At 38.8% G+C, this 12,106-nt stretch overlaps 1 protein-coding gene across 1 annotated transcript; it reads right to left on the bottom strand.

The window, feature by feature from the left end:
- Positions 1-111: 111 nt before the first annotated feature.
- LOC102228795 (sperm-associated antigen 1A-like) lies at positions 112-12,096 on the bottom strand. The gene is made up of 7 exons (XM_005797455.2): positions 10,909-12,096; positions 9,370-9,469; positions 8,038-8,190; positions 7,016-7,173; positions 5,202-5,343; positions 4,242-4,368; positions 112-4,161 (listed from the first exon to the last, which is right to left on the bottom strand). Exons 1-7 carry the CDS (start codon positions 11,231-11,233, stop codon positions 4,027-4,029), a joined length of 1,140 nt encoding a protein of 379 aa, XP_005797512.1. The 5' UTR covers positions 11,234-12,096; the 3' UTR covers positions 112-4,026.
- Between the last annotated feature and the right edge of the window lie 10 nt (positions 12,097-12,106).

The raw sequence follows: 12,106 nt of genomic DNA, 5'->3' as shown, positions 1-12,106 counted from the left end.
GAAACAGCATTCACACTGTTGTTTATTTACATTTGTATTCAGTTATTTACATACAGTACATGCTTTTACATTCCATGACAATAAATAACAAAAAAAAAAACATTCCAGAAAGAGCTGAGTTTATTCATTTAAATTGGAAGGGATTATTTTTAAATCAAAGAAAAAAAAACAACCTAATGAAATAAAAGATGTGGCACATCGTGTTGTATGGAGCTACATGTATTCTTGTAGTGACACGATTTGAAAACCCTCCTGTTTAAAGTAAGAAATGAGAATATTCTAAAAAGATCTTACTTGCTTTCAGAGTTTGAATTTTTTAGATGCTTCAATACTAATCAGAACAGTTTTTATAGCATTTTCAACAAAATGCCACATTTTCTATAGAAAAAGTCAAAAGATTTTTGTAGATTATTCAAACTATCTTTTGTTGCGATAATGTACTTCTACACTGAAATGCGAGAAAATTCCATAGTTTGGCTCAATTGGTGTTGAAATTTGTATTTTCATAAACAAAAATGATATTTCCTTTAAAAGCAGTGAGATTTGTTAAAGTGTATCCAAAAACATTGTTTGAATAGTTGACAATGGAAACTAGTTTGGGCTGCGGTCTGCATGTGTGCAGTGTTCAAATGACTCTTAAAGAGTAAAGGTGGCCATTTGTAACTTGGATCATTAAATTTAGGAAAATTTCATGTCACTGGTCTTATTAAATGATTTAAAAAGTATCTAAAAGTGACTAACTGGGTAAAAAGGTTACCAGAACGGTATTAAAGTTAATTTATATATATATATATACTGATATGTTTGCCTTTTGTATACGTCTGTCGTCATCCCACTATGAGTAAATATGGTTGTGAAGACACTTCATCTTCTTAGAACCACAGGGTTTTCTAATAACATCACGTCATGGCGTCTGTACAGTCGCCAAACCTCGTGAGATTTGATGACTATTTTTGAGTAATGAAGTAAATGTGTAAACCAGTGCAGTTTCACTGCCCTGGTCCTAGAGGTAATCCCAAAATTACAGCCTTCGTACTCCTGGCAGATTTTGGTTTAAAGTACTGCTAGATTTTTACCAACCTTGTTTCCTGAATGGAAATAATATTAGCGCTTTGGTGTGGCTCAGAGTCTGGATGTCAATGTGAACGATGGAGGTAAAGATTAGGGTGATGACAACGAGGCCTTCCTGCGTCAAAGTTTATAATCACAGATAAAGTTACATACCAGTGCAAACATGAAAGATAAGTTGGTTGATTTTTCCTCCCTGATTATTGAGGAAGGTATAAATAATTTTCAACATGCCAATGGAAAAAAAAAAAACTAAAACTCCATTTAAACTGTTTTATTATGTTTTCAAAAATTCCTGTCTCATTTTTTTATTAAAATGATTTTGATCATGAGCGAGGCGTAAAGGAAAGTTACACATTAAAAGAAACAATTGTCCTGTCTACTGACCCTCAAGCCAAAGCATAATCCACAAGTCATCTATTTAGTAAAAGAAAACTTCAACACAATAAAGAAGTTAACCTGTAAAACAAATATTACAAAGAAGAAAAATAAGAATTGTTTTGTTACTGCTGTAAAATCTTTACTGAATTAAATGCAGTGGTTTATATATTCAGTCTTTTCGCTGCGCCACAAATAATCTGCAGCTCCAACATAAACACATGTATTAGTTTCCCTCCAATGTTTTTTAATTCCCAGCTCAGCTTTGAAGCAAACATCTTTAAAAACAAACCAGCCTAAACGTTTTAATCTTGGCATATTTCATCCTAAGCTTGGTAGAAATCTCAATAAGGCACACATTATTATCCACTCTGTCTTTCCTTATTTCAGAACGCTGAACCGTGTCAAAAGTACCTCTATTTACAATATATTACATCACAATGGGAAGGATTAATAGCGCCGGCAGCTCACATATACCTTGACATTTAGCCTTTTCAAATGGAGCCTCCTGTTACGTAAGCCTGTGTGTGCAGACTGGAGCAGCTGCGGCGAACCGAACGCAGAGTGCAGATGGCTGTTCACGGTGCTCCAGTCCAGAGTAAACGTTTGTCATTCTCCATTTTTTTTTTTTTTTTTTTTTTGCACCGCTGATGAATGAAATATGGCTGCTCTCTCTACCAGAACAAAACGAAAGCTGACTTCCTAGCTGGGATTTGTCACATATAAAGCTCCTAATGATCAAGCTACATTGTGTAGATCAGAGATCTCTTCAGGGGGGGGGGGGGGGGTTGCAGGTTTCCTGGAGTTTTAAAAAGTAGGAGGAAGACGCCGCGTCTACTTTTAAAACGAGGTTTAAAGCGTTTGATAAAGCTTGCAGTTATCCTGAGCTATCTGTAGTTTTGCTGCTTTAAGCTTTAGGCTGCTGGAAGACAAACTGACCATTTTTACTCACTGCAACATTTTCCTCCTACTCTCCAATTTTGCATCATTTGCTGTATTTCAACTTTCGCTTAATAGAAAACTTTACTGGTTTGAATAATAAACTGAGCTAATAAACTGCAGTATTTAATAGTTGGGATTGAACTGGAATGTACGTAATTGACTTGAATTTGTCTGTGTGATTAAATCAGACCAAACGTTTAACATTTTAGGGAATTTGGCATATTAAAATTATTTTTACTCACTAAATGCCAGAAGATGAGAAACCTTTAGATTGTTTTGTAATACTTTCTTCAAACTCAGAAGTTCACAATGGAAGCATTTAGTTGCCAGAGCTAGGAAATAAATTCTTTATAATGAAATACAAATCACATTAGAGCTAGGAGGTTTAAGTTCCCGTTTTAGCAACATAAATGTAAGTTTCTATGACAGAGTAGGACTTTTCAAAAAGGCATCTTCTGAGTCTGTTTGTTCTAGATGTCATACGTTATAAGTGATTGCAAGTGTAAATACAATAGAAACATTGAGTGATCATGCAGCTCAGGAAGAAGACGAGTTCTGTGTCACAGAGATGAATAAATTGACCCCAGAACAAAACCAAAATATCTTGTAAGTTGTTGGCATCCGCAGTGAAATTACAACTTTACTGATTCGAAATGAAACAAGAAGCCATTTCTCCAAAACCAAGACATAGAAACCAGATTATATTTTGGAAAAGAGCATGAGAAAACCATCCCAAATGTTAAGTTTGGGGTAGCAGTATTGATTTATTTATGAGGCTGCTTTGCACGTCACAAATTAGGTTGAAACATTAAAGCAACATCTCAAAACATCTACTTGAAAAGTTAAAACTTTAGGTAGCTTTGCAACAGGCAGTGACCCGAATCATGCAGTGAAATTGGTTACAATGTGGCTCAAGGACAACAAAGTCAACATTGTGAAGGAACCACAACAAAGCTCTGGCATCAGACTCATACAAACTTTGTGAATAGAGCTGAAAATCTGAGTAAGAAAGGGACAAGATGGCCTACAAACCTGACTCCGGTTACACCGGTTCTGTCAGGAGGATTGGGCCAAAATGTCCCAACACCATTGAGAGAAGCTTGTAAAGGGATACCCAACTACAGTACGAGGTCATTTTAGCAAATACAAGGAAATTTATGTAAACTCAAGTTAAAAAAAACGTATCTTTGGTTATTCTGGCATTCAGCAAATAGAAGTAATTTTGGGAAATAAACATGATCTTAATGATAGTAAGAACTTGTCTGTGGTAAAAGTTTATCTGTACTGAACAGTGAATCTTTCTTTTATTACTTTAGCAACGAGAACATAAATCTACCGCTTATTTTAATGAAATGTTGAGTTGAGAACCAGTTCATCCTCTACTTGCTCATGAAAATACAGAAAACAGAGAAATCTAGGGGAAGAACCCAACCTTTAACATGCCTCTGTCTCCCCCTGTGAACAATGAAGCATCGCCACGCCTGCAGGAATTCATCAAATCTTAAGATTTTTTGTTGTTGTTGTTGTTGTTTGTTTTGCTTGTTGTATAATGTGCAATATTTCTATCCATTACACACAGCCTTCTCTGAATATGTGGTGCTGTGTTAGTGCCGTTAAGATTCATTCTGCTCTTCCACCTCATGTGTGATCAGCTCTGTTTATCAAGCTTTGCCTCAGCAGGCTCGTCACCTCCTCCAGCTCCTGCTCGGCCTCGTGGACTTTGGGGTCCAGCTGGAGGACCTCCTGCAGGTCGCGGCTGGCCGACAGGTAATCCTGGCAGGTTTTCACACAGACAGCGTCAGGAAAACACAAGTACAACTCAAGTAAAACAGCGGTAGTAGCGTGCTGGTCACCTGTAGTCCCTTCAAGGCCAGGGCCCGTCTGTAGAAGGCTTTCTTATTGGCTGGATCCAGCTGCAGCGCCGAGTCGCAGTCCTGTTTGGCCTTTTCGTACCGATTCAGCTTCAGGAAACAAATGGCTCTAGTAAGAGAGGAGAATATTAAATAATCATAGGTTTTTGTTTTGTTTGTTTTTTTAAGATTAGATGTAACTATTGCTAAATTCTTCTAAAGGGTTGTGGGTTTATGATGCGAGTACTGTCACACTTGATGTGTATCTGATCTTGTCTTGTACAAATATGGTGCCCTCTACTGTTTGTCTTACAATAAAGTTCCTGAAGGGGAGAATCTTAAAAAAAATTAGCTCCATCTGTTCACTGGAGAACATTTAATGTCCTAAAAAAGCCTTTGTTGTAGCATTTCTATATATTAAATCAAAGCTATATTGATAGAGTTATATCAGATGTTTACATAAACTCATCCTGGGCATGAATATTAACTTAACTTTGGACTTTTCCTGTTTCTGAATGGTTCTTTTTGTATTAAACAGATGAGGTCATCCCAGAAGCTTGACGCTGTGTTGCTTTGTCCAAAATCAGTTACAAACCTTTCAACTTAAACCTCATCTTTATTTAACAGCAAAATGGTTAAAGCACAAAAATAAATCAGGCTTCTGGAATGGGGCCTGAATAAAAAAAATATAATCTGCAAAAACGGCAGCTCTGTGGATGAAAATGTTCATTTTGCCCCGATTATAGAAAATATACAGTAAATGAATTTACGTTTTATGCCAAAGCACCCTGGAAGAAATAACTGTTCAAATAAATCAATAAAAGTCTAAAATGATAATGCTGTTCGTGCTCATGTTGGGTCTGTGACCAAATTTGTGTCCTCAGCAAATCAAGCCGTACCTGCGTCACTAAAACACACACTTTATGACGCGAAACATGACTGTTTCTGTTGTTTTGGACTAACCTGTTTGTGTAAACAGCACATTCATCAGGTTTCACCGAGAGACACTCAGTGTACTTCTCCAGAGCCTCCTGGAAGAGGCCCTTCTTCACCAGACTGTTGCCTTCGTGTTTGAGTAAAGTAAAGCGAGCCTCTTTTCTTCTGGCTGCAGAGAGAAAAACTGAAAATTCATCAAAACCTCCCAACATAAACAAAGCAAATAAAAATCAATACTCCTATTACTGATAATACAGAGCTACGTTTCATGAAGGGTCGGTTTTTCAACTAAAAGACGCTTCGGGGGACGACTGCGTTTAATGGATTTCACTTAAGAAGCCTGTCGAGATTTTTTCAGGGCTTACCGATAAATGAAGCGGAGCAGATGAGTCGATTCCTCCTGAGCTAGCGGTCTGCTGTGCTGAGAAAGCCTCTGCAACTAATGACTAACTAATGAAAATGCCTCAAAGCAGCCACTAAAACATCCACAGCCTCAGGGGGGGGGATTAAAATATATTTGCAAAGTTTATCAAACATAATTCCACGTTAGTTTCTGCGAAGAACAACACGACTCGTCACCCTTGGTGAAAGATTATATTCAACCATCAAGGCAACTCCAACTCTTGAAAAAACGAAAAAAAAATTTCATACATTTTTTTTGCAAACATTTCCACAGAATGTTTTTACTGTCCGTTTTGAACATTTGAAAGGTGAAAATGTGTCATTTGTAAAAAAAAAAAAAAAAACTAATCGGAGCCTTTAATACATACTTCTGTACCAGTGCTACAGAAGTAGGTTTTGTAAGTCGCTAATAAAATGTTTCTCCAATATAGTAAGTTGTACTTTACTGGTTTTTATAGTTTTCTATATTTGTGTATTCAAAATAGATATTGTACCAATATTTTAACATGTTCTATAGGCTTACTAATTTGCCTCATAACCTTGTACCAAGAAATGACAGCATGTTGTGACGTTTTTGCTTATAATGAGAAAAGTAAACAACTACAGGACAAAAGTGTGTGGTCTAAAAAACATATTTACAGTAGATAAATAATATCTGAAAGTTGTGTGTTGAGTACAAAAGAAAAGAAGTCCAGCAAAGACCAGATATAGAGCCTGAGAGATGCATCAAAATCTTTTAAAACGTTCACAGAAGATTTTGAGAAACACCAGTCTAGACATTTTAAAACTTTACAAGAAAGTCTGGCTCCGTAGGAGCAAAATATCTTTGTACTGAAGGGCAATTCAAGACTTTGTTGAAGCCTGAAAAGTAAAGTGATTCCCCAGGAAGAGAAGCAGCTGTTCTGCGAAGGAAACTCATTAACTGATCATGAAATCATCTGTCTATGTCGCTCAGGGACTTCCTTTCTCCAGTTAGGATTTAGTTTTATTTTCTTAATCAGCACAAAAAAGCAAGTTATTTCCATGTTTGTAGAAGTTCTGCTACAGACACACATGATGTATTGAAATGCGTTTTCATGCAGCCTCTGAGTGGAGCCGTCTGGGCTGTTTGAAGAGTCTGAACCCGGAGGAAACCCGACCTGGATTGTTCCATTACAGCAGCACTACAGTCTGCGCGGATCGGCTTCTCTCTGCATTATTGATACGACTCTAAACACACACACTGTCAGCTGGAGCACCTGCAATCCTACTCTGCATTTACACACTCGTTCTTTGTGAATTCTGCTGTCTAATATCACATTCTAATGTCATTTTCAACCTACTTCACCACTACTTTCTTATCCTATCTTTCTCTGGGTGAATTTAACAGAGTTCAGTTAAGTGCTGGTCATATTTACACAATGTCAGCTGTAAGTTAGGGATAAAGTGATGTAGCCAACCTTCCTCCTGCGCGGCCCTGGCGGCTCGCGCCTGCGCCGCCTCGACGCTGACTGGTTTCTCTCTGTGCTGCTGCTGGACGGCCAGCGGGACGACAGGAATCTCAGGAAGCTTTTCTCTCCATCCAGGCCCGTCTTGCTCGATCAGCACCTTTGTGATCCTGGCAGATAACAAGCAGGGCAACGCGACATAAGTGTTTTCCCTTAGCAGGCAAACACTGGAACCACTGCGGGGTTTGTTCGCTCAGCAGTGATAAAAGGTGTAGCTTAGTGGAAGGAGGAGACGACGACGTTTGATCTCTGTGCAAAAATTGTCTGAATGAAACTAAATGGTGGCTATTTCTCATCTGAGACACGTAGAACTGCTACGTTGGACTTCATGAAGAGGTTCAGAGCGGTTAACACCTTGTAAAGATTTACTATAAATCAGTCAATGTGGAATGAACTGTTCTCAAACAGTGCAACAAAATCAACAGAACTTTATGACATTAATTTCGAAATAGTGTCAATAGTGGATCTAACTCGGAGGACTTTGTTTTCCAAAGTGGAAAAAATTACAGTTTTTCACTCAGTATCCCAATAAAACAATAAACAGTTTTTAAGGTAAGCTTGGACGTCATATTAAAGGAGGAGCATCAGTTTTGCATAAAGAAGTTAACAACTTTGAAATATAGTAGAAATACAGCCCTACTACCCAGAATGCAAAGCTAGCTGCAGGAAATTGAAAGCAAATAATTATCTCACATCTGCAAAGTTAAAGTTAGTAACAGTAGATAGTATTGTCATCATAACCTGCCACTGAAGTTGTGGTATGTCACCTCAGTATCAGATCAGAGATGTAAACAGACTCCACTCCAATGCAATGCCCACACATCACATCAAAAGTTGACTAGATTTTCTTTAGTCCACTGAATAAAACTCATGAAAGACACAACATTGAAAAATACATTCATTCCTTTCCGAGTCGGTCAAGACTCTAAAACCTGACCGACTCGGAAATGTTTCTGTGTCTGTGCTGATCCAACCTGTGGACGCTGTCATGAGCCGCCTGCACTCCGGTGTCGATCTGCAGCACCGTCTTGTAATCAACGTAGGCCTTCCTGTAGCGCTCCAGTGACTCATGGGCCATGGCTCTGCGCAGCAACGGCTTCAAGGAGAAGGGCTGCAGCTCTAAGGCCCTAAGAGGATCAGAGAAATGCACAGACCGGATCAAGCCAAGTCCTTCACTGTGTGTGTGTGTGTGTGTGTGTGTGTGTGTGTGTGTGTGTGTGTGTGTGTGTGTGTGTGTGTGTGTGTGTGTGTGTGTGTGTGTGTGTGTGTGTGTGTCAGTGTCAAAGGTGCAACCTGAAGCTAGTTTTATTCAGGAGTAAACAAATAAATTCATCCTAAAATAAATGATGTGGAATCGAACCCAAAATTTTACACTTTGCCTCCAGAATGCAGCAGAAACAATATGAGTGAGTTGGAGTATAAATTCAAACAAATTTCAGGTTATAATTTCGTTAATTAAATCCAGATTTTTACAGTGACATTCAGTAAAAGATGTATGCACCAAAACTAAACGAAGAGAAAAGGATGAACTACAAACACATAAGAATTGAACACAAAAACAGCCATCGATCCACAAACAAACATGTAAACCAAATAATCCAAAAAGAACCATCTTACATTATAAAATAGGGATTTTTTTTTTTAGGCTAGATACTGTTGAAATGTCACAGTGCGGTTTGAAAGTAATGACTTCATAATCTCTAAGTGTTGTCATTTAAAAGATTTAGACTGTGAATCACATTCTGTTGCTAAGGCAAACGATTTCATTTTTGTAGCTGCTTAAAATCACCTCCATATACTATCCCCTTCCTCCTATTGTGTACCTCACAGTTCTGTATTTGGGCCCCTATTGTTTTCGTATTACTTGCACCATCTTTTGTATATTTTGAACTCTTTTACCTGGCGTTTCTCATCACATCTGTGCCTATTATAATCCATGATATGTTTCTTTAAGCTTCTCACCAGGTTTATGGGTAACATTGTTGCAACTTCTTATATTAAGAAACTTTTTTCATGTTGTCATTGTGCATGTTGCACAATACTTTGTGATTTTATGCCTAGAAATGTGCTGTAAACATTTTCCGATGTTGTATTTGTTTGATTTTGAAAGTGTCTTTAACGATATGAAACACTGAAGTGCATGGAAAAGTAAAAAAAAAAGAAGAAAAACAGAAGAAATTTGTTTCACAACATTGTAAAAATTCATTGTTACTTCCTTACTTTGTCTTATTAGTAAAATTGTACTTAATTAAACTATCCTCTAATCATAACAGAGATATAATAACAATGAAGATTTGGTCACACACTTGTTGCAGTCTTGAATGCAGTCGCCGCTGTTTCCGTCCTTCAGGTGGCAGGCAGCTCTGTTGGAGTAGAGGATACTCAGATCTTCTGGACTGTCAATGCCTGCAAGGAGAAGAGTAAAAATAATTCATCTGACAAACCAGATTCCTAAACATCCTTCATGTCTTTATTCTTAAAAGCAAGTTCTACGCAAGGGAATAAAAACACTTCTTCTAAATATTCCTCCACAAACTGATAACACTGGCCCACTTTAATCAGTTAAATCAGTTAAAAAATGTGAACAAATTATTGGATGTGCTCACAGCTCCTGGTGTTGAGTGATTTCTTAATTTTCTCTCAGTTTCTTGGCAGGAAGCAGAACAAGACTTTTTAATACTACCTTTGCATGCAAAACAAACGAGATAGAGATTTTGTCTTTTAGGAAACAATAAGCTATTACTGCTAGTGTTTTCCTCTAAGTGCCAGTTAGCTTGGAAAATTATGTCAACTTTACTTTTTTAAAACCCTCTTGAAATGATGTAGAAGCAAAGTCACGAAGATAAGGTTTGTGCTCTTAAATTGTTTCTACATTTTTAAGAATAATTCAAAAAGTGTGCCATGCTTTCTTGCTAAATCCCCTTAAGAACAAAACTTTGTGGAACCATACTTTACCGTTACAGCGTCATTAGAGGTTTGTTACTACCAATGTTGCAACTAATTTTCCTTTCAGAGTAACTCAAACTCTGCAAGATTGGAAGGAGGCAGCAATGTCCATGTTATGCCCCTCATTCCCAGTTGGATGTAGGTTTGGACTTTGGCTAGACCGTTTTAAAATAAGAACATGATTTGATATGCTCTCCAACAGGGTTTCTTCCACGCTAGCTTCTCCATCCATCTTCCAATCAACCCTGACAAGCTTCCCTGCTGAAAAAAGGCATCCCACACAGCATCATGATGCCACCACCGTGTTTCACAATGGGGATGGCATTCATAAACTGGATTGTATTAAGAGGTATTGGAGTAAATGAAGTCCACAATTGTCTGAAGATGTTTATTGAAATGAATTTGAAAAATGCAAACTGTTTTTAGTTGTAACATGACATCTGCATACATAAGTCACCTGGGACACATGATGTCTGACAGGTGAGCTCAGAGTCATATTTACTCTGAATGCCAGGGGGGGCACAGTTATAATAAGCAGTGTCATAATACAAAGCTACTGTTTTATGCAGTAAACTATGAAGCCAAATTACATTCAGAGCCAACTCTAATCTTATTGCCATTGGGAGGTGAAAAGAACATCAATTTAGTGAGCCATCCAGCTGCTGCTTATAGGTACAATAAACAGTACGGAGAAATAGACTTGTATAAAAAGCCCACTTAAGCTATTATCGCTAAATATATTTATTTTTAAGCAGAAATCCCCAAAATATTTGAGTTGCTAAGATGAGGTCAGTTTAAACGCTTGGGGGTATTAAAACGTAATTATGACAATTTATCAAAGTGCTAAAGAGGTTTTTTTTTTTTTTTTGTCTTCTGGGTTGATTTGAACTGTTTCTCACCTGCCTCAGAGCATCCATCTATAGCCTGGGTGTACTTCTCCAGCGCGTCTCCAAACTGGCCGTTTTTAAAGAGGTGGTTCCCCTCATTCTTCAGCCGGGCCAGGTGAGGAGGCAAAGCTCCGGCCGGAGCATCCAGGTAACTCCTATCCACCCCGGAGCTGTCCGGCTGCTGCTGCTGCGGCTCCTCTTCCCCACCTGCCGGGCTGTTTTCTCTCGGAGCGCCGTTGGCGACCTCCTTTCCGGGAGCTCCGTGAGTCCGCGGGTTGTCCCGCCTCGGCGTCGCTCCTCCGCCGCTGCCGGAGGGTTTCTCCTGCGCGTTCCCCATGGCTGCACTCCCCTCCGCAGTGCGTCCAAACTCTTCCTCCCTCCCTGCTTCTCGGTATCGCTCAGAGCCGCAGCTACATCCGTGGACTGGCAGGGGGATTTCTGCTGGACACACCTCCGAGCGGAGGTGTCAGAAGTGACGTCAGAGCGGGTGGGGGTGGGGTGAGCCACAGCAGTGCAGAGATGCTGCAGCAGGCAAACTGGTGGGGAAGACTCGTTGCTGAAGGCATGGGCGGTGCTAGCATGAAAGAGGGACCACTGTCCGCGCCACCGCTCCCTCTGTCTACACTCATTTAGCAGGCAAAGCTTTTTGTCAAAATTAATTAGAAATACGACACAAAGTTGATTAGATGACGCCACAACAGCACAGAAAATCCAGTTTTTGTTTTTTCCACTACAATCGAGCCCTCATACATGTTAAATTGTGTTTTCAAGAAAGTTTGCTTAGCATAAAACAAAATAGTAAAGCTCGATCAATTAAATATCCAAGATTTTAATTAGAGATGGTCAAATGAAACCCACATCATTTAGCATTTAAAGCACCCCGAAGGTTTCCTTTAATTTACCATCAAATTATAACCTGTCAACCGTCAGTCACTGCCAGATATTTTTATGACTATAGTTTAAACAATGTGCTTTAGCTAGTTGTAAAAGTTTTTTTCTGTTTATTTACTGCGTTACTAAAAACAATCTGATCTTGTTTTTCATTGTGTTGCTCTTCTGAAAGTCCACCCCTATTATAAACAGGGGCAGACAATAAATAAATTGACAATCTTGGTATAATACCCCTGGATTATCAGCAGGCACAATCCGGACAACCCTTTTTCAAAACCTGTTGCAGGTACAAACTGTAGCGCAGAAAGCCCAGCAAAGA

This window comes from Xiphophorus maculatus, chromosome 13 (genome assembly GCF_002775205.1).
Source record: "Xiphophorus maculatus strain JP 163 A chromosome 13, X_maculatus-5.0-male, whole genome shotgun sequence".
In the NCBI taxonomy this organism is placed as follows: Eukaryota; Metazoa; Chordata; class Actinopteri; order Cyprinodontiformes; family Poeciliidae; genus Xiphophorus; species Xiphophorus maculatus.
Note: the sequence above shows the minus strand (reverse complement) of the source record. Positions and strands in the feature narration are given on the sequence as shown.

Excerpts from the sequence above, each read along its gene's own strand:
- LOC102228795 (XM_005797455.2), bottom strand. The coding sequence starts at position 11,233 with ATGGGGAACGCGCAGGAGAAACCCTCCGGCAGCGGCGGAGGAGCGACG. Across the intron at positions 8,191-9,369 it reads TGCATTCAAGACTGCAACAA|GGCCTTAGAGCTGCAGCCCT; the intron begins GTGTGTGACCAA and ends TGATCCTCTTAG. Across the intron at positions 7,174-8,037 it reads GCTCATGACAGCGTCCACAG|GATCACAAAGGTGCTGATCG; the intron begins GTTGGATCAGCA and ends GTTATCTGCCAG.